This window comes from Suncus etruscus, chromosome 3, assembly GCF_024139225.1.
Source record: "Suncus etruscus isolate mSunEtr1 chromosome 3, mSunEtr1.pri.cur, whole genome shotgun sequence".
Lineage (NCBI taxonomy): Eukaryota > Metazoa > Chordata > Mammalia > Eulipotyphla > Soricidae > Suncus > Suncus etruscus.
The window spans coordinates 141,138,456-141,155,142 of NC_064850.1; the positions used below are offsets into that span (position 1 = coordinate 141,138,456).

Below are 16,687 nucleotides of genomic sequence, written 5' to 3' on the forward strand. Positions count from 1 at the left end.
GTGAGCTGGCACCAGCGTCTCTCTGCCTCCTGCTCTCCTCTTGGGAACCAAGCACCATGCAGGACGCACCCCGAAGGCTGTTGGCCATGCCCTTCCTCAGTGCTTTCTTCCAGGGCCGCCGCCACTCCACCTCCGAGCCCGTGTTGCAGCGGCAGCAGGACCGGAGTGGCTCCACAGCCAAGATACTGTCATCTTCCTCCCTCCAGGTTATGGTGGCCGTGGTCGCCATCCAAAGCGCAGAGAGAAACCCAACTTGCCCCGAGAGAAAAAGTAAAGTTCTTTTTCCTTCTGACAGATTGCCACACCTTTGGGCTTAGAAGGAAGGCATGTGAGTGGGTTTGTTAAATGCTGACAGTTCTGCCCGCTGCTTTTTCCACTTCTGCTGTAAATTATAGTGAGGAAGTGCAGGAAGAGAAGAAATTTTTTTTGCATGTATTTATTAGAGATGTAGATGGGTCCTGGTAAAAGATAAGTTGTTTTCTTTCTCTTTGTGACCAATAGGACAGGTAGATGGCCTTTTGCAATAGGAGAACATGCACTCAAAGGAACTAGGACCAGAGATACTATACCAAGCCACCAACTGATCACTTCCAAGCCTTGAAAGAAAGAAGCTGTTTTCTAGGTTTTGGTTCTGATTGGGTTGTGGAGTTTTGACTCTTTCCTTCTTTGTCCCTCCAGGACATTCGGGTCGCCCGGCACCAAAGTATACAAAAGTAGGAGAGCGTTTACGACATGTCATTCCTGGACACATGGCCTGCTCCATGGCGTGTGGTGGCAGAGCCTGTAAGTATGAAAATCCAAGCCGCTGGAGTGAGCAGGACCAGGCCATCAAGGGACTCTACTCGTCCTGGTGAGTGTCCCTACCTGTGCTTAGGATTGTTTCCACCACTGAGTGGGAAAAGTGCATGAGGGTGCTTTTGTACTCCTGGGCCACAGTGCTGAGGGGTGGAAAAATCAGGGGATCCCTCTGGCCCCACATTGCCACCTGACTAAGTATGTGAGCATGTCCTATTTATAAAGGTATCTTGAACTAGTTTCCTCAGCTGTTCAAAGGACATAAGAAATCAACCTCATGGGTTTCCATGTTCCTAATTAGGTGAAATATCTGTAAGGCATCTGTGAAGTGGTAACTAGATTACTCTTCAGTTGCAGAAATGGCTAGATATGATAATAGCATTTTAGCTCAGATGGTGAGATATTGGGGTAGTGATTTAGCTTCACACAGGTAAGTGTTAACCTTACTTTAAGCTTGATATTGTATTCTGTCTGAAAGAATTGCATTTGCACTCAAATATGCTTCATTATCTGCCTTAGAAGGTGCTCAAGCTATCAGCTTAAAATACAGCTTGCAATGTTTTGCAGTGGTTTTTCACTTGCAGGTCAGGCAGGAATCCACTCACTGGTCTGTGCCACAGTGTTTGAAAGCCACTGATTACTGGAATGGAAATGTGGTTCCTTCATTATTGACTCATAATGTTGTTTATTAGAAGTAGGATACTGTCAAGTCTGCCCTCTAGTAATAGTGATGAAAATTTCTGATAATTAGATCACATTCATAAAGCACTTAGAAGTTTTTGCTGTTTAAAGAACTCTGAGGGATAAATTTTAAATGTAACGATGATTCATTTATTAATTTGTCTCCTGCTTACAGCCTGTACTTCTTCATATTGTATTTATGGGGTGCTTGTGTGGTGATGTCCTCTGGGTATCACTGTCATCCCTGTTCTCCCAGATCATCTTCTGTAATTTCTAACTTTCTAAGAGAAGGTTGGGGAAAAGCAAACAGTGAATTTTCAAGGATCAGCTTAAAGTTACATGAATGTTTTTGGTTTATTGGTGATGATACCATCTGAATCTCTCTCGCCTCTGTAGCTTCTGTGTTACAACTTTCCTTATTTTGTTCTAAGTACTTGAGGTTGGGGGACTCCTTGGAGTGAGCTCTGCTACATCTCAGGCATTAACATCAAGAAAGGGTCTTTTCTGGATCTTGCCAAGTTCATCAGTATTTGTTATTTCTCTGGATTCATGGACCCATGCCTACTTGTTCTGTCTCTGAGCAGGCCTTTGTGGGAGATCTGAACAGAAGCTGAGCCCAGAATGCTATTCTCTCATTTCTTACCATCAATACTTATATATTTGACTCCATGCCAGGCTCTGTGGTAGCCACTTTCAAATTATTCTCTTTGATCTTCATAGAACTCTTGTGAAGTAGGCTTTGTTAACGGTTTTTTTTTTATTATTATTATTGATGAAAGAATTGAGGTCCAGAGAAACTAAGTGATTTGCTATAAAGTAAAATGGTCAGTATTTAAAACCTGTCCCAGCTGGGGCCAGCGAGGTGGCGCTAGAGGTAAGGTATCTGCCTTGCAAGCGTTAGCCAAAGAAGGACTGCGGTTCGATCCCCCGGCATCCCATATGGTCCCCCCAAGCCAAGGGCAATTTCTGAGTGCTTAGCCAGGAGTAACCTCAGAGCATCAAACAGGTGTGGCCTGAAAAAAAAAAGAAACAAAAATATAAAAAAATAAAAAATAAAACCTGTTCCAGCTAACCCAAAGTCCAGCCCAGGCAAATTATTCTACATTAATTCATAACCACATGGTAGCATATACATTTCAGACTTGAAATCCAGGTCATATTTCCTGCATACTCTTATGTGTCTTATGACACAGGCATTAGTTTCCCTTTTAAAAATGTTAAGGCAGGAAGCTGAGATGGTTCCATACTAAGACCACCTCTGAGTACCTTTCTCATGTGGTGACTTTAGATAACCATTTAATTGCCTTTTCTGTTTAGTTGAGGATACTCATAATATCCTGTAGCTTCTCATGAGAGTTCTTGAAAGTAGGATTTAAAAAAAATGTATTGATGTCTTTATAGATTGAAATTCTGTGATTTATAGTATGTAATAATCTTACTCATTTGTGGGACCTAAAGATACACAGCAAGGCAGCAGTAAAGGGACAAAGTCAGAACTGATGGGAGAACTGATCCATGCAATTGAGCTGGATTAATATTAATTCAATTTTAATATAAAAATAATATTTTTTTTGTTTTGGAGATAGATATCTAGAAGAGGTATCACTGTGGGTTGTATAGGAGTTCTATCCTTTTTTTTTGAGAGAGAGAGAGAGAGAGAGAGAGAGAGAGAGAGAGAGAGAGAGAGAGAGAGAGAGAGATTTTTGTATTGAGAAGCTGTAAAATAAAAATATCCATGAGTTGGTGAGACACACACACACACACCCCGCCCCAGGCATTGTGTTTCTGACCTAGGCAGATGGTTCTGATGAGGCAGAGTAGCACCGGGGAAATAATACCAAGCTAGTGAGTTAAAAATTCATTGGAGTTAGCCTGCTTTTTGCCTCATGGTCTCTCTCTGCCATGTTCTCTCTCTCCCAACCCAAGCCAGAACACCTTTCTTTATTCTAACCAAATTCCAAAACCGGAGGGGGAAGGTCTAGTAACCCAGGTGGACTTTTACATATCAAAAGAAGTTATTAGGAAGAGGAAGTCAGGTAAATCTTTTTTAGGATTTCAGCTAGGTTCACCTTAGGAGAAGGTAGAATTTCTTAGAGTTGAGGTTGCTCCTGAATCTATTCTAAGAAATAAACCAATACCAAAAGCTGTACAAAAATCCATCTGAAATAATAGGAAAAAAGTGATGGTTTGATATCTTGCTCTTTCCATCTTTAAATCTAGCCTGTTCTCAATTTTATGCAACTGACATTTCCTCTTCCATCTGTAGGGTGACTGATAATATTTTGGCCATGGCACGCCCATCCACTGAGCTTCTGGAGAAGTATTGCATTATCAAACAGTTTCAAAGGTAAAGTGCCAGGCACTCACTTCTCTTAAAAGGCCAAATAATGTTCTCATTTCCATTGTTTTTCACTTTAACTACAAAGTGCTTTTATCTTCATGGTAGGCAGTAAAGAGCTTATTCCAAATAAGAGAAGGTTTAAGAGAAGAGGTTATGGGGCCGGGCGGTGGCGCTGGAGGTAAGGTGCCTGCCTTACCTGCGCTAGCCTAGGAGACGGACCGCGGTTCGATCCCCCGGCGTCCCATATGGTCCCCCAAGCCAGGAGCGACTTCTGAGCGCATAGCCAGGAGTAACCCCTGAGCGTTACCGGGTGTGGCCCAAAAAAAAAAAAAAGAGAAGAGGTTATTAATGCGAAAAATGGTTAATGCTTTTAAATACTAACTCCCAATATAACTGTTTATTTTTCTTTTCCTTGTAAGTCATGACATCAAAACAGTAATCAACCTGCAACGCCCTGGTGAGCATGCCAGCTGTGGAAATCCCCTAGAACAGGAAAGTGGCTTCACCTACCTTCCTGAGGCTTTTATGGAGGCTGGAAGTAAGTTTTCACAAGCTCTTTTCTATGAATTTTCAAAGGCAGTAGTCATTTTTCTGCTCAGTTCTTGGTATCAGAAGTGGGAATGAAAGGCCGGAGCGGTGGTGCAAGTGGTAGGGCATTTACCTTGTACGCGGCTAACCTAGGACTTTCTGCGGTTCCATCCCCCTGGCATCCCATATGGTCCCCCAAGCCCGAAGCAATTTCTGAATGCATAGCCAGGAGTAACCCCTTTTTTGCCCAAAAGCAAAAAAAAAAGGGAATAGGCAGAATAAAATACCACACAGTTTGCACCAGGCTTAGCTAATTTTGATTTTAAACATTGCTGACATACTCTGTTGATACTGCCTTCGAAAGTACAGGATCTATTTTTTTGCTGAGAGAGAGATCTTGGGTGGAGGCCTGTAGAAAGATTAGCAACATGTCTTGAGTGTCTGCAGTAAGAGAAATGGACCAGCCCAGCCCATGATTCCTTGCTTAAAGCAGACCTGCAAGTAGGAGTTTCTGCTTTGCAATTGAGACCTCACAGTCTTCAAGTATGAGAATTTCACACAGTGCAAATCTGACAGTAGACTTAGAACCTCCTGCTACTTACTGCTCACGCTGTTACTGCTACGTAGTGGCACCCCTGCAGGATGCAGGGACTCATGTCAGCCCACCAGCTCTTTGATCACAGGAGCTTTAGGAAAGAGACTACTGTCATTGCATAAATAGAATTAACCTGTATAATTTTAGAGCTTGTTTTTAAGAACCTGTCTCTAACTCGTTTCTTTCCCCACTAGGTAGAAAATCTGTACATATCATTCTATACCATTTATCAGTCACTTAGACACATTTCTTTTTTTTTTTCTTTTTGGTTTTTGGGTCACACCCGGCAGCGCTCGGGGGTTACTTCTGGCTCTACTCTGAAATCGCTTCTGACAGGCTCGGGGGATCATATGGGGTGCTGGGATTTGAACCACCGTCCTTCTGCATGCAAAGCAAATGCCTGACCTCCATCTCTCCAGCCCTACTTAGACACATTTCAATGTTGACACATGACTTATTTCTCTCCATAGTTGGGAAGAGAAAACTTAAGCAAAGCACTAACTTTGTTCATTTGAAATTCTGCTTTTTTATAATTTTTTCTATTTGTGTTTCAGCAGAAAAGATCTTAATATAGATTACACTTCATTAAAAAGTGTTAACAGAGGAGAGAGATGGGGGCATTGGTGGTGGGAATGTTGCACTAGTGAAGGGGGTGTTCTTTTTATGACTGAAATCCAACTACAACCATCTTTGTAATCACAGCATTTAAATAAAAATATTTAAAAAATGGTAACCTCAAAAAAAGTTAACAATATACAGTAGAAATATATAGAAATTTAGGTTTATATGTTCAGTGAAATCCAAATGCCTTATAGCTTTGCACTTTTTGTTATTTCATTCTTTTTTCAAGTGTTTGTTCAAGCATTTTTCCTTATAGTGATTCTTTGGAGCTGTGTTCTTTTCATGTGTAGTTTATTTCTACAATTTTGGATGGAAGGATTATGGTGTGGCATCTCTTACCACCATCTTAGATATGGTGAAAGTTATGACATTTGCCTTACAAGAAGGAAAAGTTGCTATCCATTGTCACGCAGGACTCGGTCGAACAGGTAAAATCTAGGACTTACTTACACTTACTCATCGTCCCTCTTTACTCCATATTCAACTCATCATTCTCCTCACTCTGCATTTATTCTCCTTCCCTGTTTATTCTACATTTACTCCCTTACTCTCTATAGCTCACCTTCTTTCCTTACTCTACACTTAACCATCAATCATCACTTACTCCAGATTGCTCACTTTTCCTTCTTACTCTGCACTTACTACTTACTATGCACCCTGTACTACATACTTACTCTTCCTCATTATCCACCTACTCATTATCTTCCCTCACACCACACTTGCTCATTACTCCTCCATTCTGCTCTCATTCCACTCCTTCCTTATTTTTATACTTATTCATTGTCCTTCCCTATCCCATATTTACTCATTACACCTCCTTACTCCACACTAACTCATTATACTATAATGCTTCATCACACCATACTTCATTACACTGGAACCGTTTATGTAGAAGGGATGGAAGGTTCAAGGGAATAGGCTTCATCATACAGACCAATACATATATGGACAGCTGTATGAGAAATTACAGAGTGATAATGACCCCTAGAGTCTTCCTTTATTTATATGCTTTCCTAAAAATTTACCTATTTAAGTCATCAAATAGTGACACATAAAAATATGTGATTTTCTCTTACAAGTCTTTTTTTTGTTTAGGTGTTTTAATAGCATGTTATTTAGTCTTTGCAACAAGAATGACTGCTGACCAAGCGATCATATTTGTTCGTGCAAAGCGACCTAACTCCATACAAACTCGAGGACAGCTACTGTGTATTCGGGAGTTTACTCAGTTCCTGATTCCTCTTCGCAATATTTTCTCCTGCTGTGATCCCAAAGCACATGCTGTCACCTTGGCACAGTACCTCATTCGCCAGCGGCATCTACTGCATGGCTATGAGGCAAGACTTCTGAAGCATGTGCCCAAAATTATCCACCTCATTTGTAAGTTGCTCCTGGACTTAGCTGAGAACAGACCAGTGGTGACAGAAGAAGTGGTGTCAGCACCTGACCTCTCTGCTGAAATTGAAAAGACGGTGTCTGAGATGGTCACAATGCACCAGGATAAGGAGCTGCTGTGGCACAGTAGTGACACGTCTGACTCCTGCACCCCATCCCTGGTGACAGCAAATGGTGAAACTCAGGATATGATTCTTTCTAGTGAGCAAGAGTTTGACCCTCTTTGGAAGAGGCGGAACGTTGAGTGCCTTCAGCCCCTGGCTTGTCTGAAGAGGCGGCTCAGCTACAGTGACTCAGATTTGAAGAGGGCTGAGTGGCTTCAGGAGCAAGGGGCCACTCCACAGACAGTACCTGCCCAGCCCTTGCTTGACTCCAACTCCTGGCAGCAGAAAGCCCTAAGCCACTGTTGCACCCCACAGTCACCTCACGTAGACTTATGTAAGGAAACATTGGTCCATAATACGTTTTCTTTCTGGAATCAGGCCAGATTTGGAGGCCTAGAAGGACTCAAAAATGACAACTCGCCAGTTTCCCATAGGAAGAATATTCCAAAGGAAGTTCAGCGGAGTAGAACCTTCTCTTCAGGTGTTTCATGTTTATTGAAAACTGGGGAACCTAACTTTGCAGATTTTCAAAATGAGCCAAAATGTTCTCACCAGCAAGTGCTCCCTGGCCAATATGAAGCTCATGGAAGAACCCCTGGCTCTGCTTCAGAGGACAGTAAGATTCATGACATCACTGTGGACTCTGGCTCCAGGTCCAAAGCACAGTCCTTGGTGGAACCTGGAAGACAGGGAAGCAAAGATTTGTCTGAAGGTACTTCCCAGCCGACTTTGTGGTCAGAATTGAGTGTCGATGCAAGGAGGATACTCATAGCCAAAGCTCTGGCAAATTTAAACGAGTTTGCAGAAAAGGAGGAAGTGAGAAGAAAGGTCGAGATGTGGCAGGTACTTGGATTTTTTTTGACTACTTTATGTCATATATGGGGAATCTTTTTATGTTGAGCCAAAACAGCTCTTTCCCAAATTCAATTGTTACTGGAATTTGAAGGCAAGTTAGTGTGATACTTCCCTTTTGTTTTGTTTTGTTTTGTTTTGTTTTGGGGCCATACCTGGTGGTACTCAGTGCTTATTCCTGGTTCTGCACTCAGGAATCACTACTGGCAGGATTCTAGGTACCATATGTGGAGCTGGAGGTCGAACTTGGATCAACCACGTGTAAGGCTGGTGCCCTGCTATACTAGCACTCCAGCCCCCTCTTCTTTTTTTAACTTTATTTTGCCTGGCTGTCATACAAGTCAGTGGTTGTAGAAGCAATAGATGCAAGACTGTTGTATTAAGTCCCTTTGGGTATCTATGTAAAAGAAAGTTTGTAGTACCAAGTCCTTTGCAAGCAACTAGACCAACCCAGGGGCTAATATTAATTGATGACAATAGCTTCCTTCTTCCTTGCTGAATTTGGGGGGGGATAGATTGATGCACAGATGGACAGGCAACAGCAGACATATTTGGAACTGAACTAAGGTATCTAAAGTCTGGGATGCAGTCCTTATTCAGAATGACTGACCTAGTGACAAAAACAGGAGCTGGAGGGCCCGGAGAGATAGCACAGCGGCGTTTGCCTTGCAAGCAGCCGATCCAGGACCAAAGGTGGTTGGTTCGAATCTCAGTGTATCATATGGTCCCCCGTGCCTGCCAGGAGCTATTTCTGAACAGACAGCCAGGAGTGACCCCTGAGCAACGCCAGGTGTGGCCCAAAAAACAAAAAACAAAAAAAACAGGAGCTGGAAATATTTTTCAACAGTGCACAGCCATGGTGTTGAGTGAAGAAGTCAGGTGATGTGTGATAGATTTTTTCCCCCACACTACCTTTCCTGAGACCTCTCAGGCCCTGATTAAGGCAATTTCGGGCCTCTATAGAATGAAGAGGAACATCTGATCACCACCATCATGTTCCTGTTTTATCTGAGATTATATCTTTGGAATCAGTTCATGGCTTTGAATAATTATGTAAAATTAAAAATAATTTTGGATTTTGGGCCACACCTAATGGGGTGTTCTGTTCTTACTTTTGGCCCTGTGCTCAAGAATTACTCTTGGTACTTGGAGGCACCATATGGGATTGTGGGGCTCAAACCTAGTTGACCAGGTCCAAGGCAAGTGCCTGCCTGCTCCAGCTCCCAAATTAAAATGTTTAACCTCTTTTGTGTGTGTGTGTGTGTGTGTTATACTGAAAAGATATTCTTCAGTCAGTCATGCTACATACACCCCAAAGAAGTTGCTCCAGAGGAACGGCAGGCCTTAGGAATATGGTTTGTAAACAAACTACCCAAGTATAGAGTTGGCCATAGTTGGCCTTAAGTCTGCAACATCTTGACTCACTCACCCAGGAATCATTTCCATAGCTAACCGTTCCACATTGCTCTGTGACTGAAGCACCCCTGAGGGTGTAAATAGGGGCATCACTGCCACAGGAATGGAGCATTAGGCAGCTTTTGGACTACCAATAGTGCTGCACCCAAAGAACCTTCAACCCAACTATTTTGCTTTTCACAAACTTCCATGTTCAACTCCCACATTGAAGTATCTTCTACTTGGTCAGTGTGTCCAGTAGATGTGTGAATCTCAAGAGCAACAGGTTGAGTTCCCTTCTGGGTCAGCCACCCTGTGCCCAATGCCATGTTCACAGCATGGTCTAAGCATATGGCACACACGAGACTCATGCAATCTTTTTACTTGGATTGGTTTGTCTTAACACCCACAACTAGATTTCATTTTAGGTCTTTTTTCATACATCAGCTAAAATCTGAAAAGAGTAAAATGACCATGACATGAATGGCATAAGGCATTCTATTTATTTTAGATCTTTTAATGTCTATTATTTCTTTTGAGTCTCTTAGCTGTTTATGAGGCAGATGGTATCTTTATAGATTCTTTGTCGGTCTTTACAATCCTTATGAATTAGATGCCATGGTTGGGAAATCTGAATGCCATGGTCATTTGCTCAATCACAAATGTAGAAGAGGATATAGTTCATGTGGATCACGCTTCCTTTCATCCCTGATTTTCCTAAAGACATTATTTTCTCAGCATCATAAGGTTGGATTAAAAAGTTCTCTTTATGCTTGAGTATGAAAGACTCTACATAATTAAAATAATTGGTTTATTTATGTGATAATAAAGAGCAGCCCAATACCAGGAGACCCTGTGTTGGCAGGAACATCACAGGCTGTGGGAGAACAGGACTGGGTACAGGGCTTTTCTGCCGTGTTCTTGCTTAGTGCTACTGGGGACATTGCTCTATTTTTCCTGAGCCCTGTACACTTGTCACTGTGGCTTCCCTAACAGGTTGTTTAGAGTCAGAGATTAGTCATATTTGTTATAGTTCCTGGCATATAGTAAGGATTCAATTAGTACTAGGTGGGCAAATTAATAAATGGCAGCAATTATTGTTGCAAACAGATGTTTACTAAGACAAGCTAAATTCTTTCAGGAATCAAGTATCTTACTTCATTTTCCAACCCTAAGGTAAAGTTTTTTAATCTCCTGCTTACATGACCTCTAGACTTTGACATATTTCCACCTATCAGTTCAGGATGTGGGATTTGTTATTTGTTAAAGATTTAAGAGGAAGACTGGGGAGATTGCACAAAGGGCTGTAGTGAGGCTTCACATGTGGAATCCAGTGTTCAGTCCCTGCCACTACATGATCTCCTGAGTACCACTTTGGGAATAACCCTGAACCTCGTGGCTATGATCCCCTAATAAAAATAGTAATGATCCTACAAAGGATTCTCATAAAGAATTTGAAAGAAAACAGACCATGGGACTAGAGCATTAGTACAGCTGATAGGGCGCTTGCCTTGCATGTGACCAACCCCATTTCAATTCCTGCAAACCCTGAGCACAACCTGGTGTGGTCCAAAATCAAAAGTAATAAAAAAAAAAAGAGAGCATACCACATTTGCCCATTTAGGGTAACACTTCGAAATTTCATTCAAAAGCTTTATCTTGGTTAGTTTATCTTAGGTTAAATTATATGTTGTTCTTATTTATGCTTTGTCACCTACCATTCTACCTCCTGTGGTATTTTTGTATTATTCATGAGGCTATGAAGGGGAATCCTACCTCCTGAACCAGTTTTTTACTTAGGAGTGAAATAGTGAACTTGGGTGAACCAGGCCCCTTCTCTTTGGAAGGTATATCAAACTTCTTTCTTTTTTTGCTTTTGGGTCACACTTGGCAGCGCTTAGGTGCTACTCCTGGCTCTGCGCTGAGAAATCATTTCTGGCAGGCTTGGGGGACCAAATGGGATGCCGGGATTCCAACTGCTGTCTGTCCTGAATTGGCTGTGTACAAAGCAAACACTCTACCGCTGTGCTGTCTCTTCGATCCCATATCAAACTTCTTGATCATTCATCCCAATACCACCTGTGAAGCTAAGACTAACTCTACCAAGGGAAACTGAGTCCTGGAGAAATGAAGTATCTTAGGCCATTTGCCACCCAGGGTAATTGGCAGGGGTCCCAGTCCATACCCCAGGGCCCAAGACTCATTCTTTTGTACTGACATTATCAAATGTCAAATGGTGCTACCCTATCCTCCTTCCCAGCTCTCTGCTTGTTCCTTTTGTCCTTTCTCCTCTCTCCCTCCCTACTCCCTCTCCCTTTGTGTAAGTCTCTGTATTTTTTTTTTTGTCTTCCTTTCTTTTCAGAAAGAACTAAATTCCCAAGATGGAGCTTGGGAAAGAATCTGTGGTGAAAAGGATCCTTTCATCCTCTGCAGTTTGATGTGGTCTTGGATAGAACAGCTGAAGGAGCCTGTGATAACCAAAGAGGACTTGGACATGCTGGTTGGTGCACGCACAGAGGCTGGAGAGGCGCTGTTTTTGTTGGAGAAGGTAAAGCAACTCTTAGGTTGATGGCATGAACTAAAGCCCTTGTGAGTTCTACATGCTGAGAAGTCAGAAAAGGAATAGAAAAGGAATTTGTGGGGCCGAAGAGATAGAATGTCAGGTAAGGCACTTGTTTTGCATGCAGCTGGCCCACGTTCAACTCCTGTTCACCATGTATGGTCCCCTGTGTTCCTCCAAGAGTCCTCCCTGAGCACAGAGGGAGAAGTAAGACCTGAACACTGCTAGATGTGACCCCCACAAAGACAAAAAGTTAAGGAATATTTTTTTGGTTTTTTTGGGCCACACCTGGTGACACTCAGGGGTTACTCCTGACTGTGGGCTCAGAAATCGCTCCTGGCTTGGGGAACCACATGGGACGCCATGGGATCAAACCATGGTTCGTCCTAGGCTAGCGCTGGCAAAGAGGTGCCTTACTGCTCTGCGCCACTGCTCCAGCCCCAAAAAGTTAAGGAATTTATGCATGATCTCATATCATAGTCTTACTTCAGTTTTTCCAAGATAAGTGGAGAAATGCAGGCCCATTATGAACATTTAGAAGATGCAAAAAAGGAGGAACTTCTAAGAGAACCATTAAAAGTAGCATTTTCAGATCTTTTTAATTCAGTCTTTTAAAGCCATGTATTAAACTTAGTTAATAATTTTATAATTTGGGGCAGAGTGATAGCACGGTGGTTAAGGCGTTGCCTTGCATGTGGCGAACACAGGACAGATGCCAGTTCGAATCCCAGCATCCCATATGGTTCCTGAACCTGTCAGGAGCAACTTCTGAGTGCCGCCGGGTGTGACCCAAAAAAAAATCCTATAATTTTACATTCCACTTTAGCTCAAAAATTATAGGCACTTCCCTATGTAAATTTTTCATAAAAAATTATCTGTTATAGGTAGGTAGTGCTCTTACAGGATCACTAGAACAAGATATAATTATTGTTTCACTTATTTATCATGAACAGATATTGTAATAATCTATGAGTTAGGCTGGAATATGTACTTATTTATATTTCTCAAAAAAGTGCTGTGTGCCACATTTACATATTGATGACTATGGTTTGTACATGTTAAAATATTAAAGAGTCTAAAAGGGGAAAAAAGAAGAAAATGCTAATGACCACCTGGGGTAAGTTCTAGGTAAGACCTGGACCTGAAGAGGGAAACTTTTCTTCCTCAGTCCTTGCATAGGTCAATTTTTTTTTTTGGTTTTTGGGCCACACCCAGCAGTACTCAGGGGTTACTCCTGGCTGTCTGCTCAGAAATAGCTCCTGGCAGGCACAGGGGACCATATGGGACACCAGGACTTGAACCAACCACCTTAGGTCCTGGATTGGCTGCTTGCAAGGCAAGCTGTGATATCTCTTCGGGCCCTGCATAGGTCAATATTTTAATAATAGAGAAAGATTTAGATATTTTAAAAAAGAGGCTCTGTTGGTTTTGTGACTATCATTTGATTTCCAGTATGTGTCTCATTTCCAGGTCTACCATGGCACATATACACACACAATTGCATGCTACATGGCATCAATGATTAATGTGTTTTGATAAAGACTTGTATCTGGGCCCCTTTGGGTAGAATATATTCTTAGCAGTTGCATGACAGAGCTGAATCTGAACCAGCTAAAGGAGTCAAGTGGCCATTAAGCTTCATGGGTAGAGGTGGACCAGGCCCTTACTAGGTTCCACCTAAAAACAAGAAATTTATTTCCACTTTTATTTTTGCCAATCCCATGGCCCTGAGAGATAAATGCCCAACTAACTGAAAAGGGAAGCCACAACTACCCACTGGGAGTAGCCAGCAAAGGTCAGAGCAGGATTTCAGCTCAGATGTCCTCCCCCCACCCCCGAACGCAAAGCCCTTGCCATTAACACAGTCGCTCTTACCATTACACAGGGTAAGCATTGCTATAATGTTCCTAGCCTGCAGGTGGTTCTGTGGGTTCTGTTATTCCATCCAGTCATTTTCCAGAGTAAATTAGTGGTTCTCTAGCGTGATGCATGCCAGGTACCTCTTGCTTAAGTGAGGACATTATTTTTGTCAACTTCTCTAAGGAAATAGCCCTTAGAAGTCTAGTCATGATCATGTCCCTCAGTATATTCACTCCTTCAGTATTAGCGTGTTCCTGAAATGTTGGAACTGTCTCTAGCCCCCTCCAATGCCCTTGTCAACTTTGTGCAAGGCAGGACACACATGCCATGAACTCTTTGATAAGGGTGTGTTGTATCTAGAAACAATAAGAGTAAAACATCTTTTCAGCCCACATCAAGGAAAGTATTTTATGTGAAATTGTGTTTTGCTCCAAATTCACTTATTATACTTTGTGTCAGAAATACCAGCTTTAACTTTTTTCTTTTCAGGTTTTTTTTGGGGGGTCCCAACCTATGGTGCTCAGTGGTTACTCTTGGCTCTGCACTCAGAAGTCGCTCCTGGCACGCTCGGGGGACCATATAGGATACTGGTATTCGAACCAGGGTCTGTCCTGTGTTGGCTACATACATGCAAAGCAAACGCCTTACTGCTGTTCTGTTGCTCTGGCCCCTTTAACTTCATTTTTATTAAGACAGCATAATTGTCAGAGTTATTCATAGTTGAGTTTTGGGTGTAAAGTGCTCTTGTACCAATCCCACTGGCAGTGTCAACTTCCCCCCACCCCTGTTCCAGATTCCCTCCCTCTCCTTGACCCCTACCCCAATTCCCAGCCTTCTTCTGACAAGTAGTGTTAAGTTTGGTAGTTGTGGCCTAGATCTCCTGCTTCTATTGTCCAAGCACCTTTTAAATCCCACAAACACAGTAGCAAACATTGGCTCCTTCTCGGTCACTCATTCAGCCTTGGAAAGGATTAGTGAATACTTGGATGCAAAGCAGGTTCTAAAAGTTGCTGTGAGTTGATTTCTTGAGAAGTTTTTGAAATAACTTGTTTGATTTTGCAAAATTAGGGCCAGCATCAGACTATTCTTTGTGTGCTACACTGCATTGTGAACCTGAGGACACTCCCATCAGAGGTGGAGGAAGCAGTCTTGGCCCACACCATCAAAGCTTTCACCAAGGTGGGTCACTCCTCCCTCACACCACAGGTAGTACATTTTGGTAAATCAGAATCCACAGGTCAGCAGCCCTCTCACAAAAACTTGAGCTGGGTCTCTTTGTAGAAGGGCATTTGACAACTCTTGAAGGTAGAACTGGGCCCCCAAATATCAGTTTCCTAAAACAGTGTTATTAGAAAAAGCTGAACTCTGGGGTTTTAGCAGAAGAACATTGGAACAAAGAGCTTTTGTATAGTAACAATTGGGTGTTGAGAAAGTGTTTTTAAATCAGGAGCCTAATAGAAGTCAGAGAGAGCCTTTTCTTGTCCAGCCAATCCTACCTGGGGTCTGAACAAGAAACCATCTGTTGAGAATTCAGTAACCAGGATTAGAAATTCAGTGCCATGTCCTGGTTGGCAAATCCTAAGCAAAGAGGTTTCTGATTTGTTTCATTTGTCTTTTAAGTTTCCTTTCTGTATACATCCTTTAGGCTTGAAGCAATCCTTCCTAGCTGGAGAGAGAAGCTAGATTTATGCCTAGAGAAAAGGCTCCCTCACCCCTTCATCTAATTGTGTTGGTTTCTGCCATAAATGATATCAATGCATCATTAAAAAAATAAATAACCTAGCTTTTGAGATATGCCAGTGTCAGTTTGAGTCTTACTGATAATTGCAGTTGGTGTTTGTACTCACCAGATCCTTGACTCTACTCTCCAAAGTAGGTCTTACCTGTAGCCTCTTATTTCCTTATTGAAACTCCCCAAAGTCAGCTGCTCAAACCCTGATCATATGTGTTTGTGAAATTCAGAGAAGTGACCATCCATGTGATGTGGGTGTGGTTTTTGTGTCTAGCAAAATAAACCCTTTAAATCATTACTCATGTTCAAGTTTTGCAGGGCTAGGAATGTGGCTCACCTCACTCTTTGAAGGTGTGAGGTCCTAGATGCAATACCTGGCACAGCAAAAAAAAATTTTTTTTCCAAATAGGAAAAACAACACAATGGTTAAGATAAAATTAAATTTTTCAGCTTAGCTAAGAAAAAAATCTTTATTGGTCTCTCCAGTATAGGAATTCTTTACAACTTTTATTGGCCTTTTGGGAGGATACTAATGAAAAGCTAAATGTATCATTTGCTGCAAATGTATTAAAATGTTAGGACAGGGGCACAGGTGGTGGCACAGGGCCTAAAGGCATCTGCCTTGCACGCACTAGCCTAGGACTGATGGCGTTTCAATCCCCCAGCATCCCATATGGTCCCCAAATCCTGGGGCAATTTCTGAGTGCATAGCCAGGAGTAACCCCTAAACATCACCAGGTGTGGCCCAAAAAACAAAATAAATAAATAAAAATAAATAAATTGTTAGGACAACCTTTTTTATTTTTTTTTATTTTTTTGGTTTTTTGGGTTTTGCATCTGAATAAAGTTTGAGACTTCCAGCCCCTGCAAGTGGGGGCTTTAGGCCTTCCCACGAGTAGGATTATTCTTTCTTAGGGTGTCTATTTCTTTTAGTGGATGGAAATAGGACAGGGGTATGCATTTCTCCTTAGTCTGCTCCTAATCCTGGGGTCTGATGAATTTAAGAAAACAGTCTGAAGGTACCTTCATATCTGGTACCCTCCCACTAGAGAGAGAGAATTTTTGGCCTGCATATCAAACCAGTAGGAGTCATGTCTAGTGTCACAGGACATAGTACTGTGCTCTCTACTTTCCAGACATCACATGTAACCTCAGGCTCCAGGAGGCTGGTGGACACCCTACTCCCCACTCAGGGAACCCTCTGGACTTTCAGTGAAGCCTCAGCAGA

The 16,687-nt window shown here is 42.2% G+C and overlaps 2 protein-coding genes across 2 annotated transcripts in view; both read left to right on the plus strand.

The window, feature by feature from the left end:
* The window catches only part of OSBPL1A (oxysterol binding protein like 1A), a 455,856-nt gene that overhangs the window by 92,590 nt on the left and 346,579 nt on the right, over window positions 1-16,687 (plus strand). The window lies entirely within an intron of this gene.
* PTPDC1 (protein tyrosine phosphatase domain containing 1) overlaps window positions 1-16,687 on the plus strand; it is an 18,981-nt gene continuing 2,294 nt past the window's right edge. Inside the window, exons 1-8 of the mRNA XM_049770040.1 lie at window positions 1-270; window positions 679-850; window positions 3,743-3,823; window positions 4,237-4,355; window positions 5,852-5,989; window positions 6,657-7,903; window positions 11,670-11,855; window positions 14,796-14,906. Of these exons, the coding sequence (XP_049625997.1) occupies window positions 57-270; window positions 679-850; window positions 3,743-3,823; window positions 4,237-4,355; window positions 5,852-5,989; window positions 6,657-7,903; window positions 11,670-11,855; window positions 14,796-14,906 (2,268 nt within the window). The 5' untranslated portion in view covers window positions 1-56. The remainder of the gene's footprint in view (window positions 271-678; window positions 851-3,742; window positions 3,824-4,236; window positions 4,356-5,851; window positions 5,990-6,656; window positions 7,904-11,669; window positions 11,856-14,795; window positions 14,907-16,687) is intronic.